This window comes from Sporobolomyces koalae (assembly GCF_050403365.1).
Source record: "Sporobolomyces koalae JCM15063 DNA, S_koalae_JCM15063T_v1_ctg44, whole genome shotgun sequence".
NCBI classification, from domain to species: Eukaryota; Fungi; Basidiomycota; class Microbotryomycetes; order Sporidiobolales; family Sporidiobolaceae; genus Sporobolomyces; species Sporobolomyces koalae.
Genome location: NW_027481727.1, coordinates 104,052 through 116,728, shown reverse-complemented (window position 1 = coordinate 116,728; position 12,677 = coordinate 104,052). Strand labels below are relative to the sequence as shown.

Here is a 12,677-nt window from a genome sequence, read left to right as displayed (position 1 = left end):
CTTCCGACGATGCTGGGACTCCCAAACTCGGTTTACACGATGCCGATGCCACGTACGGAAAGCTTGTCCTTCCCGTCCGCCGAACGTAACAATGTGAGACATATCGAAACAAGGGGGAATTCCCCTGCGACGGAACAAAGGGAAGTTTCGAAAAACTCTCGCTCGGTTCCCGATTAGAGGGCACATGGGCGCAGATTCGACTCTGCCTTTGTTCGAGGGAAAACAAGGTTTCGCTCGGGACCGACTCTTCGTATGCGAGGGAGGTAAACAGAGTTTGGGATCAAAGCTTGAGCTCAAACACTCCTTTGTTCGTACCACGAGGCGCACAGGTGAGGTTCCGGATTCAGATTCGAATCGAATCAGAACCCCTACGACGTGGAGAAGAAAAGTTAATTGGGATAGCTCGAGAAGCAAGTATCGCTCGGCTCGACTGTCGCTCGTCTCCTCGTTCGGCTCACAAGGGAAAGAAGAGATAGGAAGATGATTCATGCGATGACCTCTACTGCTAGTTGAAAAAATTGTCCGCTAAAACCTGCCTACCGCGAACCCTAGAATCCGAGAATGATTAAAAAGTGTCTGTTCTGCCTTTTCCTCTCACCGCTGTGCATAGCCCTGTGCACACGGTTCACAGCTGCAGTGTTTCTCCTGTCTCTTCAAGCAAATCTCGCCTTCCCACCGTCCCAACTCAAGCTCTTCGTTTCCTCGTGTCGTGAGATTCAGTCTCGTCGACTTCGAGTCCTTCAATCCCTTCCTCAAGATCGACACTCGGTCGTTTCAAGTTTCGTCTCACGTGTTCCTCTTGTTGTTGTTGTTGTTCTTGTTGTTGGTGTTGTTGTTGAAGCGATTCGAGTGCAGCAGCTTGACTCAACCCTTCCAACCCTTCATGATCTCGAGAATTGATCGATTCAGGTGAATCTCGGATCAGGTCTCCACGTTCGTCATCCCCCAACATGGGTGCAGGCCTGAACCCTCCTCCTCCTCCAGTACCTGCTGATCCTGCTTGAGAACTTCGAGCCCAATCGAAAGCCGCGAGGTGAGTTGGATCTGAATTCGAGACAGGTAACGAGAATGGGAACGATGGTGGTGGTTGCTGCTGATGATGGTGATGAGACGGATGAGGGAAGAACGGTGATTGAGCTGCCAACAAATCTGCCGCAAATGCCGATTTCGGCACCGCAGTAGGCTAGGGAAATTCAAAAACGTTGAGCACACCGAGAGGAGCTTAAGTATCGCACGAGGACAACGAGACTGACCTGACTGTTCTCATCATCATCGTCGTCTTCTACGACGGGGTCAGAAGGGCCTTCACTCGCTTGTCGGTTCTGCCGTTGGAACCCTTTGCCAAGAATACTCGCGCCTCCTGCCGTGACCAACCCGGCTTTCCTGCCTTCCTCTGCGTTCGAAGCACTCGGGATCGCAACGTTCAACCTCGGTCTCGAGGAACTGCCACTACCGCCTCCTCCACCCGTTCCTCCGATCGACGAAGCCGTACTGTTGGTAGAATCTTGACGAGTCGGAGGAGCGACCCTTCGACCCCCAGTTCTCGAAGTTGCAGAACTCGTACTCGTCGGTCTCTCGATCGAAGCAGGATCGTGAGGAGTCGCACTACTCGTTCGATGAGGAGATGCAGAAGATCGATTCTGTTCATGTTGTTGTTGTTGCTGTTGTTGCTGTTGCTGTTGCTGCTGGAGGTATTGTTGTTGCGCTTGATGTTGATGATGAAGTGCTGCCGCTGCCGCGAGCATCTGATTTTGAGGGTTGGGTGCCCCAAACCAACTTGGCACACCACCACTTCCTCCTCCTCCTCCTCCTCCTCCCGCAGCACTACTAGTAGGAGGAGCATCGTTCGAATTGAAGAAATTGGGGAATCCGGTCGAGAGGTTCGGAGCGGCAAAGTTGAACCCGTTGAGCAACATGTTGTGGCTCGCAATCGCGTTCGCTCCATTCATGTTCGAGGTCGAGTTTGGGAACGCGAATGGATTGAGGCCTGTGGCACCTGAAACCATTTGAGGTGCTGGGAACCCATTGATTGAACCGGATCCAAACATGTTTTGTCCAGCCATCGGGTTCGGGAATCCAGGTGGCAGTGGCAGGTTGAACGGGCCATTCGGTTGCGTGGACGTTGTGGCGGAAGATGAAGGAGGGAGAGAATTCGGATGAGAACCTCCAAAGAGCCCTAGCTGGAACAACTCTGCAGGGTTCGGTGGAGGAGGAGGGAAAAACATGGAATGCTGCTGCTGTTGCTGCGATGCGGGAAAGTTGGGCTGAGATGGAGGCGGTAGCGAGTACAGTGAAGGCGTCGAAGCACTCGAAGTCGAGGGAAATGCCGACGAATTGGGGAGCGAGGAAGACGTCGAGGGATCTTGTGATGTTGTCGATTGCGGAAAGAGTGAATAGTCTGGGGACGACTGTCGTTGTTCGGCGAGCGATCTCTGTTCCCGAGCTTGCGCTGCGACGACTGCTTGCTTGCCTTTGCTGCTCCTCGCGGACGTGTTTGTCGAAGTCGACTGGGATGGCGCGAAGCTGTTCTCGCGATCGGTCGACGATGCAACTCCTCCGTACACGCCATGCATCTCGCTCTCATCCTCCTCGCCTACGTCATCGTCGTCGTCATCATCGTCCGCCATGGCCGCTCCTGCTCCTCCTGAAAGTTTGGACGGAAGACCCGAGTTTGCGAGTTCGCGACTCGCTGCAGCGAGAGCTTCCTTGTTGATATAGTCTGCAGGTCCTTTTTTCTCGTGTGGCGGTCCTGCATACTGAGATTCGTACGCAAAACGAAGGATTAGTCCCGGAACAAGGCAATATTCGATCAAAGCGAAACTATCGCACGTGAGAGTAGCGCAACAAGATGCCATCGAGATCACCGCTTCCAAACTCGAAGAGTTTGCCGTTTGCGTTGAATACGACGACGGCAACGTCTGCCGAACACAAGACTCCCAACTCGTACGCTTTCTTGAACAAGCCGTTCTTGCGTTTGAGGAATGTCACTTGACGATTGCGGTCGTCCGAAATGGGCGCGATCGAAATCTTGCGTCGACCCATCACTCTTGATCAACTTTGGTGGTCGTCGTCGGGATGTCGTCGAATTGAGGAAACGGTCTGGAATGCCAGGTCGGATTTCGCTTGGCGAGGTTGTTCAGCCGCCGAGAGGGAATGCGAGCCTTCCGAAAGCAGAGTGCACGTTGTGCAAGCTTGCCAGTCCACAGATGCGATTGCAATGACGCGTCAAAGAGCGCGCGAGGAAGCAATAGGCGGAGGCAGCGAAAGTCGGCCTCGTTGCTGCGTGGGGGCGATGGTTCGAAATCACGACGAGGCGGGTCGCGTCGTGAGCAACTGGCGGATCGACACACTGACAGGCAGTACAGTAACTCGAGTCTGGTGCCAGAGCGCGTCGAACTAGAGACATGAGAGCGACCGAGCGGAGATTGCGGACAAATCGGGCAGCGATTCGATTCAGGCGACGCAGGGGGAAAGAGAAGCCGTCAGCGTGCACGAGACGAAGCGGTCCGCAGGAGTGAGAACCCTGGTCAGTCATGCCGGGACGATGCTCACAGTGGCTATTTCTGAACGGGACCCGAGGCCACAAATAGCAACCCTCAGAGAAGAGAGAAGGCGAAGGCTGCGGACGAGGAGAATCTGCACGAACCTCCCCTGAGTGAACGCAACCTCCGGCTCTCGGCTCGCGGTTCGTCCGCCTCCTTCATACACGTCACGCCGACACAACCTCGCCTCGGACTCTGCTCAATCATCCACCAGCTGCATCAACCTTGAGCACCCTCACCAGAAGAGGTTCGACTACCTCCGGCTATAAATTTCCCGATCCACTCCTTGGCGTCCCGACTCTTCTGTCTGTTCAACCCATCGCCCGTCGTAGTCATCAAGATGCAGCAGCCCTTCAAACGGATACGCACTGACGGGTGAATTCCTGCGCTCCCTCTTCCCCCCAAGTTGTGACAGAAACCCCCACTCCCGGCCTCCCCCCCTCACTTCTCGTCTCAACGGGGGCACTGATACCTTGAACTCTTGTCTCCAGCTTCGCTTGCTACTCGGTCAAGTTCTCCCCGTTCTACCCAACGAAATCGGCTGTCGCAGGAAGTGCAAATTTCGGGTTGGTCGGCAACGGACGCCTGTCGGTAGTCCAAGATACTCCTCAAGCGTTGACGATCGAAAAGGCGTTCGACACTCAGGATGGGTTGTACGATCTCGCATGGAGTGAAGTGCACGAGAACCAGATCGCGACCGCGAGTGGAGATGGTAGTGTCAAACTATGGGATGTCATGCTCAACGTGAGATTCTCTTCCCTGTTTTCCCCTTCTTCCCTACTTTGGACCTATCTTTGTTTGTCCCGGGGCTAATATATAACTCGAAATGCGACTCGAATCCTTTTGTCAGGATTTCCCGATTCGCAAATGGCACGAACATCAACGTGAAGTGTTTTCAATCGATTGGTCCAACACGCAGAAGGAATTGTTCTGTACCTCTTCATGGGACGGTACCATCAAGATTGTTCGTTTTTTCCTTACCTTTACTCCCTTTTCTCGTGCAATTTCGGAATCTGACCCGATTCCCTGGATTTTTGAACTTATTAGTGGACTCCAGATCGAACCCAATCCTTGACGACGATTCCAGCTCATGCTTCTTGCGTGTATCAAGCCATGTTTTCACCTCACCAGCCTTCGATCATCGCCTCATGTTCTTCCGATGGTACTCTCAAATTGTTCGATACTCGTTCTCCCTTACCTCTGACGACACCTGGAGGAGGAGGAGCTAAATTGGCACAAGCCAACATGACGACCCAAGCTCACCCAAACGCCGAAATCTTGACTCTTGATTTCAACAAGTACTCTCCCACTCCATTGATCGCGACAGGTTCAGTAGATCGTACGATTCGAATTCACGATCTAAGAAATTCTCAACCCCCACCATTACCTGAATCGATTCCGAGGTTTGAATCGAACCCTACGGTAGCGACTTTGTTGGGACACGAGTACGCCGTGAGAAAAGTCGCTTGGAGTCCTCACGAACGTGATCGATTGTTGTCAAGTTCATACGATATGACTTGTCGACAATGGTCTACTCTACCCTCTGGAGGAGGAGGAGGAGGAGGAACAAGTCAATTTTCAAGTCAAGGTGGGTTTGGAGGGAGGTTGGAACGAGTTTGGGACAGACACCAAGAGTTTGTCGTTGGGTGTGCTTGGAGTTTGTTTGATCCAGGGTTGGTCGCGAGTTGTAGTTGGGATCAAGAAGTTCATTTCTGGAAATGAATTGATTGTATTTCTTTCTCTCTACTCTTTTGTAGTTGTTTTCGTTTTTTTGGTTATCTGTCAAGGACACATAGAGAGTGAGATGGTTTGTTGTCAACCGGTTGCAGCCCAAAGTCTGTGCGAGAGGCGCAAAATCGGTACGAAAAATATAGAAAAAGCATGTCAAAATAAAGGAAGGGGGGATAGAAGAAACGACGAAGTAGGAGAGAGATAGGAGGGGCGGCCAGAGTTCAGCCTTGAAAAACGAAACACGAGAGAGATGGCATTGATTGGACCCGAGAGAAAGCGAGAGGAGAGAGGGCAAATCAATAGCGTGCAGCATTTGATCGACCCCTTTCACCGTTTTGCCTCTCCAAGAGGAGCAGTCCAGGGGTTTTTAGATCGAAGCTTCGTGCGAACGCTTGGCCTTGTGAGTCGAGGCGGCCTTCTTCTTGGTAGTCGTCGTCTTCTTGGTGGTCGTCTTCTTGGTGGTCGTCGCCTTCTTGGTCGTAGTCGGCTTGGCAGTCGTGGCAGCTCCACCACCTGCGAGAAGAAACGAGAACAAAGAGGATATCAGGTCGCTGACTTGCCATGGTCGAGGGAGAAAACAGGGGGGGAGAAATAACGGCTTACCGTAACGAGCAGGAGTGATGGTGGCTTGAGCGTGGCAGCTCGACGAGGCGGGAGGGCTGCAGTTTCAAGAGAGAGTTAGCTTCCAGCCCAGTCTTTACTCCGATTCGAGAGTCTCGCACTTTTGTCCGGCCGGAGTAGGCTGTTTTTTTTTTCAACGTTGAGCAAGAGTCAGTACAAAAGGTCATCAACTGTCAATGTTCAAAAGCACTCACGTTGACACCTTGGTGCCAGGTCGAGGTGGCACCGTTCTTGAGCTTGTACTCGCCCATGGCTTGAGCGGGCAAGTTGGCGTTGCACTGGTCAAAGCTACCCGAGTCGTAGTTGGCCGGCATGTTCCAGTAGCAGCCTGTTTCCCCACGACTCGATGAGTTAGGTCCTCACTGTCGAGAGAGAGGGGGAGAAAGAAAGGAAGAATAGAACTTGCCCATGACATCGTAGCTGCAGGTGCGGCGCGAGAGATGGGAAGAAAACAGTCAGTAATGGGTCAATTCCCTAGAAAAGTCAGACCGAGACATACATGTGGTCTAGACGGGTACAGAAAGAAAGAGGTTCAGTCTCTTGTTTCTAGAAGAGAGATGAGGCGGCGACTCACTGCACCACTTCCACGAGTCGGGTCCGTCGTAGCATGCACGGATGCAGAACTCGGTGTCCGAGACTGCAGTAACGCAAAGAAACGAGATGCGTTCAGAAAGAGAGAAAATCAGGACATCGCAGAGAGGGCAGACTGACTGAACTGGGTCCATTCTTTGAACTGGAAGGTCTGTCCTCCAATGTTGGACAACAAGAGTCCACCGATCGGGTTACCGTTTCCATCCTAGTCATGCAGAACAAGAGTCAGGAATCGAAAGTCGTGAACCGTGGGATTGGGTTCGAGCTCACGGCACCGTGGGGGTCGAGCTCTCCTCCCTCGTCACCCGAGGGAATGTTCATCTGGGTGAACTTGCCGGTACCCGTAATCTCTGCCGAATTACAAGAGAAGGGGGCCAGGTTGAGCGACTCGCTCGCTCGCTCCAATGTAACAGTGGGAACGTGCGGGTACTTACGAACGTATTTCTCGGCCCAGGTAAAGTGGACACCGGTGAGGGTGCCTTCGGGAATCAAGCGAGTACCGTGACCGGCCTTGGTGCACCACGCAACTTCGTAACGCTCAGAGTCACCGATCGTGGCCTTGCTAGGGGGAGCCCACACTGTCCACAGGAAGACGCGTCAGTCTCTGCTCGATGTTTCCCCGTCTCGAACCAAATACGAGCTCACAGCACCAGTCATCAATGTCGTTGATCCAGGACTGATCGAGGCAGCCGAGTCAGAACAAGTTCTTCAAGGGCCGGTCAAACAAAAACGAGGCAGATCCCCAAGCTCACAGTCTGGCAGTTGCTGTTGGCCGAGTCGGGGTAGTTGCGGCAGTCGTTGTAGCTAGTTCCGTGGCGTAGAAAGCGTATCAGCGCAATTGTCGCGAGAGGGGGTGAGGGTACTCGATCGGTTCCGCGAGTGGTGTACGCGACTTAGATGTGGCACGACTATATTGCGTGGTTTCCGCCAGTCCTTGTGCACAGTTCCATTCATCTCGAGGCGCGTCCACCAACTAGTTTCTCGCCGGAATCCCCGATATCCCACCAAAAAAAGGAGAAGAGGGGGTTTCAGGAGACGCACCCGTATTGACCGTTCTCGCTAGTGTGAGGAGGGTTCTTCGGGTCCGAGATGACGGCACCGGCAAAGACGGACGACACGAGGGTCGCGGCAGTAACCGCCGACGTGAACGAGAGCATGATCGGAAGAGGGGGAGGTTGGTGGTTGAATGAACGTGGGGAGAAAGCGCGCGTGGGCTTCTCGTTGGTTGACAGAGGCAAAGGGACAGAGACGGAGAGGGGAGAGGGAACGGGAGACAGAGGGGGTAAATAGAGTGGCTAGGGCCGTTCGAGGAATTGTTTGCCTGGAGCTAGACCGCAAGGCTCGATCGCGGCGCATGCACCCACCGACGCGTCGTTGCGATTCCGGCTCTCAACAACCGCGCAGTATCGTCAAATACTCGGGCCAGGTGCATCCGCCTTGCGCTGTGTACAGTATCAGGTGTAGTATCGGTATCCCGACCGATGCGTGCGCGGTTTCAGGAAGCGAGTCGAGAGGACAGAGCGCACCGACGCGGCGGGGTTTGCGGGTGCCGACCTTCTCACGACACGTGGCACAAATGACGTCTTCTTCCGATTCTGCCGAGTTCGCTTCTCGCTCGCGCGCCCTCTCGCCTGCGCTCACCGTTGCAACATCGTGGCTACTCGTCGCTTCCTCTCGACCGTCATGTCTGAACACTCGCGTGTGAGTCGCCCTAGTCGTCGCCCGGCCGCGTTTGATTTGCCTGAACTGATTCTCGCACTTTCGTCGTATCAAGAACCTCGCCAGATCAAAGCGGTTGATCCCTCCCCTTTCCCCCGAACTTCACAAAGGTCAAGCTGGTCGAGTCGGAGTCATCGGTGGATCGAAAGAGTACTTTGCCCCCTCTTCTCTCCTGAGCGGCTCTCGAATCTCCAAATCCTGACAACGCCCGAGTTGCTGTTGACAGTTATGCCGGTGCACCATACTTTGCGAGCATGACTGCCTTGCGTATGGTGCGACTTCCGCCCCTGATCATCCCCATTGTTATTCCCCGGACCGAGGTCGCTGATCGTTTCGTGCTGTTTCTAGGGAGCGGATCTCTCGCATGTTATCTGCGAACCTGCCGCTGGTAGTTAGTCGCGCCCGTCTCGTTCCAATTGTCTGCGACCTTGTGGGGCTGAAACTGTCGCCATGCCCTCGTCAGATGTGATCAAGACGTACTCGCCCGACTTGATCGTTCATACCGACCTCGGGCCCGACGTGTACGTTTGTGGCTTGATTTTCCGGAAAAAGCATCGGACAACTGAGTTTAGTACGTCTTGAACACAGTGAAGAAGACGAGATTACCGAAATCTTACAAGGGATTCTTCCTCGTCTACACACCCTCGTGATCGGTCCCGGGTTAGTCCACCAGCTCATTCCTCCTCTCTCTCATTCTCTCCCTAGTACACACGGGAGCGAGACTGACATTGAGCTCGAGGCACGGTCAAAACAGACTCGGTCGATCGAAACACATGCAACTTGCGGCACGAGTCGCGATCCGCCTCGCGCGCGAAAACAACGTGTACATTGTGATCGATGCCGACGGACTGTTCCTCGTTCAGACGGACCCGAGTGTCGTACAAGGGTACAAACGAGCCATCTTGACTCCAAACGTCGTCGAGTTTGGACGACTCGTCGAAGCTTGCGTGAGTGCTCAAACAAACCGCTTCCCACCCTCTTCCTCGGACTGAAGTCGATCCTGGAGGACAATCGGGTTCAGAAACTCGACAAGAACAGCAACCCGGATGAGCTTGCCGCGAAACTTTCAACCGCGCTCGGAGGTCCAACGATCGTTCAAAAGGGAGCACAAGATCGAATCACGAATGGTACCAAAACATTGTTGTCGGCGACGACGGGATCTTCTAGACGATGTGGAGGACAAGGTGATGTCCTGAGTGGCGCGGTGGGTACGTTTTTGGCATGGGGCAAAAATTACGAAGAACGAACAGACACCGATTCGACTTCAGGGTCAGTCTTTTTTCTTTCCTCCATCACGTTTGCCTTCTCTGATTTTTGGGTTTTTTTTCTTTTGTTTTTCAGCGACAAACTTGAACCGCAAGACATTACTCTGTACGCCGCATACGGAGCTTCCACCTTGACACGCACGGCATCGAGGTTGTGTTTCGCCGACTACAAACGTGCGATGCAAACGGGAGAAATGCTCGGGTACGTTGGGAAAGCGTTCGAGGAAGTGTTTGGAGCAGATGCGGTCACGGACCAACAAGATCAGTCGGACGTCTCGGTGTTGGCGCAGATTGAAGGAGTTGTTCAAGGGATCAAGAAGAGTATCCTCTGATGTGTTTCATGAAATGCCATCCATGTATATACGAACGAAGATAGGTTGATACAGAGCTTCAGCGCGCGTGGGTTCCAGGCGACCGAGAGGATCACGCGGGGTTCGCAGGAGAACAAGACGTATTGTGGTCGGTAGCCGAGTTCTCGAGCGTGTTGATTCGAGAGACAGCCTGCAAGTCCCCTGCCCCTTGGACCGGTTCGAACCCTTGTATAGAACGCAGCTCTCACTTGGAAATTCTCGATATCGACTACAAGCTATGAGGGCTAGCTTTTTCCGAGAATCCCTTGTTTGTTTATACTCTTTGTAACTGCTTTTAATCATGAGAGGGCGGTAACTAAAGCTACTTGCTTCGCGATCATCGACCTTTTCCTCAAATCTGGACAGTCTTGAGGTACTGTTCGCGGTAAGGATTCTTCTCTACATCAGGAGTTCGATCGTGTGGTACCCATTTCGGTTCGTCCTGAAGAAAGCAACCAGGACCGCCAACGTCAACTCGAGAATTCGCAAAACGAAAAAAAGCGGGATCTGGGGACAAAGCGTACTTGGAACAGTCGCATCGCTTTGATGTAATTCTTGTCATCAAGAGTGAAGCGGTGAAAGATTCCAGGAGGTAGAACGATCAGATCTTTTGGTTCCATCGCGATTCGAATCCATCGAGAATCGGTCGAATCTAGGTGTCGAGCAGAGGTCCAGTCAAAGTCAGTATTCTCTTTGAGAACGACAGGAGCCCTTTTTTGGACGGGCGAAACAGGCTATTCACCTCGAACGTCAAAGTATCCTGATCCGTCGAGAATGTATCGGATCTCTTCATCCTCGTGCAAGTGCTCCCTGAAACCAAGGTTTCGACAGAGTCATGTCAGCTTGACGAAGAGCTGGAGCATGGGAGGTTCCTTCTGGGTCTCGCTCGAGTATCTCACCGGAAGAACCCTTTGATCTTGTCCTCGTAAATGTCTCCCATACCCGCTTTGCTCACGTTGATCTCGTCCCGATTCTTGTAATTCCTCTCCTTGGCACTGGTTCACCACGATCTTGTCAGTCATTGTAGGGAAATCCAGAGATGAGTGTGTTGAGTAAACTGACATTTGTTCAACCGAGTCGAGTTCGATCGCAGGGTACGGCAAGACGCCCAAAGATCTGAGAGTCTCGATCGAGACAGACTCTCCTGAATCATGAGCGAGACGTTGGTCGCCTTCAATGTCATCGCTTTGAGGAGGAAAAGGGGGCAACGATGATGAAATGTCAGCTTGTTCCTTCGAGACCTCGTTTCAGTGCGTACAATCTCGTATGCGTACTAGTAGTAAGACCTCATCTTGTTTGGTAGCGTAGGTGTTCCGAAGGCGATTGGGTGAGGGAGCGAATCAGGACCGGTGCAAAGAAGCACGCCTTGCTCTTCCCGCAGCCCCACGCGCTTACCTATGTACCCTCATGACCCCGTACCGAGACCTTGTGTCCTCTGATACGCAATAATCTCGTAATCACTTGAATCGACATAATAGTACGCTGTATATACGAGTGAGGCGCGACGTTTCAAACCATGTCAAATAAGCTGTACAGGGAGCATCCAAACCAAACAACCGAGTAACAACAAAAAGTTTCGTGAACCAAAAAAACGTAATCCATTCGATATCTGCCCTCCATCCCGCCGGTCGTCTAAAAGAAATCACCTCGGATCCTTCTGACCAACTGCATGTCCCTCTGCATGATCGTCACCCGTTTCGCATGCAACGCGCACAAATTCGAATCCTCAAACAAATGCACGAGGTATCTGGAAAATCATAAACCAAAACATAACTCGGGTCAACAAAGAGTTGTTGCGGAAAATGTTGGCCCTCAAAGGGATGTTGAACGTACGCTTCGGTAGCTTCTTGCAGTGCCAACAATGCACTCGACTGCCACCGCAGTCCGACGTGTTCACCCGTTTCGTCTCCATCGAAAAAGTCGGTCGCAATCTCTCGTACCTGCATTCCCACACGCGAACGAGAAAACGAGTGAAAGCGTCAGCTACCGAACCAAATTCCGATGTTGATATTTTGATTCGAAATCATTCCTGACGATTCCTATCGCCCACTTGTTCCCATTCCTGCTGCGTAGCCATAATGTACGCCTGAAAGCAGCACATCCAAGCTTTACATGTCTGGATCCCATTCCAACCTGACCTCTCCAAATCTGTTCCTCTAGCTTTCTGTGTTTTCCCCCCTCCCCCTCGCCGTCCTTGAAACGTATTGTTGCTCGGTGACTTACCAATCTTGCAAACGGTAGACGTCTCAGGAGTAGATCTGTACTCTTTTGGTAATGTCGAATCTCCCGCAAGGCGACAGTTCCAGGTTTGAATCGATGAGGTTTCTTTGCTGCCGGGGCCTTCACAGGAGCTAGTTTTTACATCCGAGTAATGAATGAGTTGTCGAAACATGGTCGTAAAGCAGAGGAGAAACTGAGGTACATACCTTTGCCTTTGCCTTTCCCGCCTATACTTTTCCGACTCGTCGTCCCTCCACCGACTGAAGGAGGAGCGATCTGTCCAGACAAGGTTTGTTGTGCGAGTCGTTTTTGAACCGTCATGACTTTCCTGGTCGTCGTAGTCGTCGTGATTGATTTCCGAGGTGATTGAGCCATTCATAAACAAAACAATCACTGCCCCCTCTCCGTGCTATCAAGAACCAGCGGACCGATCAAGTTTTTCGCTCTCGAGGATTGTTGTAACTGGTTCGGATTGATGGTGCTGCCCGGGAGCGGTTGAGGTGTGTTGACAATCGATCACAAAATGAAGCGACGCGTTTGAGGCGATGCTGTCTGGTTCACACTGCAAAGCTGTCTGTAGCTCGTGTTTTCTTCCCGATCTTGATGGATGCACAAAGTGTAACCGGACCGTCGGAGCT

At 52.5% G+C, this 12,677-nt stretch overlaps 6 protein-coding genes across 6 annotated transcripts; 2 read left to right on the top strand and 4 right to left on the bottom strand.

The window, feature by feature from the left end:
- Window positions 1-685: 685 nt before the first annotated feature.
- On the bottom strand, window positions 686-3,042 carry JCM15063_004291 (MADS-box domain-containing protein; the record flags this gene model as incomplete). Its single annotated transcript, XM_076680758.1, has 3 exons — window positions 686-1,183; window positions 1,254-2,756; window positions 2,830-3,042. The coding sequence occupies 3 exons, from the start codon at window positions 3,040-3,042 to the stop codon at window positions 686-688; spliced, it is 2,214 nt and encodes a 737-aa protein (XP_076532157.1).
- An 840-nt stretch (window positions 3,043-3,882) lies between these two features.
- JCM15063_004290 (uncharacterized protein) lies at window positions 3,883-5,264 on the top strand (the record flags this gene model as incomplete). Its single annotated transcript, XM_076680757.1, has 4 exons — window positions 3,883-3,917; window positions 4,034-4,286; window positions 4,393-4,506; window positions 4,590-5,264. 4 exons carry the CDS (start codon window positions 3,883-3,885, stop codon window positions 5,262-5,264), a joined length of 1,077 nt encoding a protein of 358 aa, XP_076532156.1.
- Window positions 5,265-5,640: 376 nt separating this feature from the next.
- Window positions 5,641-7,642, bottom strand: JCM15063_004289 (uncharacterized protein; the record flags this gene model as incomplete). Its single annotated transcript, XM_076680756.1, has 11 exons — window positions 5,641-5,786; window positions 5,877-5,932; window positions 5,996-6,015; window positions 6,089-6,222; window positions 6,469-6,531; window positions 6,606-6,690; window positions 6,756-6,835; window positions 6,920-7,063; window positions 7,131-7,161; window positions 7,238-7,289; window positions 7,527-7,642. The coding sequence occupies 11 exons, from the start codon at window positions 7,640-7,642 to the stop codon at window positions 5,641-5,643; spliced, it is 927 nt and encodes a 308-aa protein (XP_076532155.1).
- Window positions 7,643-8,061: 419 nt separating this feature from the next.
- Window positions 8,062-9,801, top strand: NNR2 (NADHX dehydratase; the record flags this gene model as incomplete). The annotated part of the gene is made up of 9 exons (XM_076680755.1): window positions 8,062-8,186; window positions 8,271-8,354; window positions 8,431-8,476; window positions 8,553-8,595; window positions 8,668-8,725; window positions 8,793-8,864; window positions 8,959-9,151; window positions 9,226-9,473; window positions 9,546-9,801. 9 exons carry the CDS (start codon window positions 8,062-8,064, stop codon window positions 9,799-9,801), a joined length of 1,125 nt encoding a protein of 374 aa, XP_076532154.1.
- A 370-nt stretch (window positions 9,802-10,171) lies between these two features.
- ADI1 (acireductone dioxygenase (Ni2+-requiring)) lies at window positions 10,172-11,110 on the bottom strand (the record flags this gene model as incomplete). Its single annotated transcript, XM_076680754.1, has 6 exons — window positions 10,172-10,261; window positions 10,344-10,471; window positions 10,562-10,629; window positions 10,719-10,814; window positions 10,882-11,004; window positions 11,094-11,110. 6 exons carry the CDS (start codon window positions 11,108-11,110, stop codon window positions 10,172-10,174), a joined length of 522 nt encoding a protein of 173 aa, XP_076532153.1.
- A 341-nt stretch (window positions 11,111-11,451) lies between these two features.
- On the bottom strand, window positions 11,452-12,414 carry JCM15063_004286 (histone H3 family protein; the record flags this gene model as incomplete). The annotated part of the gene is made up of 4 exons (XM_076680753.1): window positions 11,452-11,566; window positions 11,653-11,759; window positions 12,043-12,170; window positions 12,246-12,414. The coding sequence occupies 4 exons, from the start codon at window positions 12,412-12,414 to the stop codon at window positions 11,452-11,454; spliced, it is 519 nt and encodes a 172-aa protein (XP_076532152.1).
- Between the last annotated feature and the right edge of the window lie 263 nt (window positions 12,415-12,677).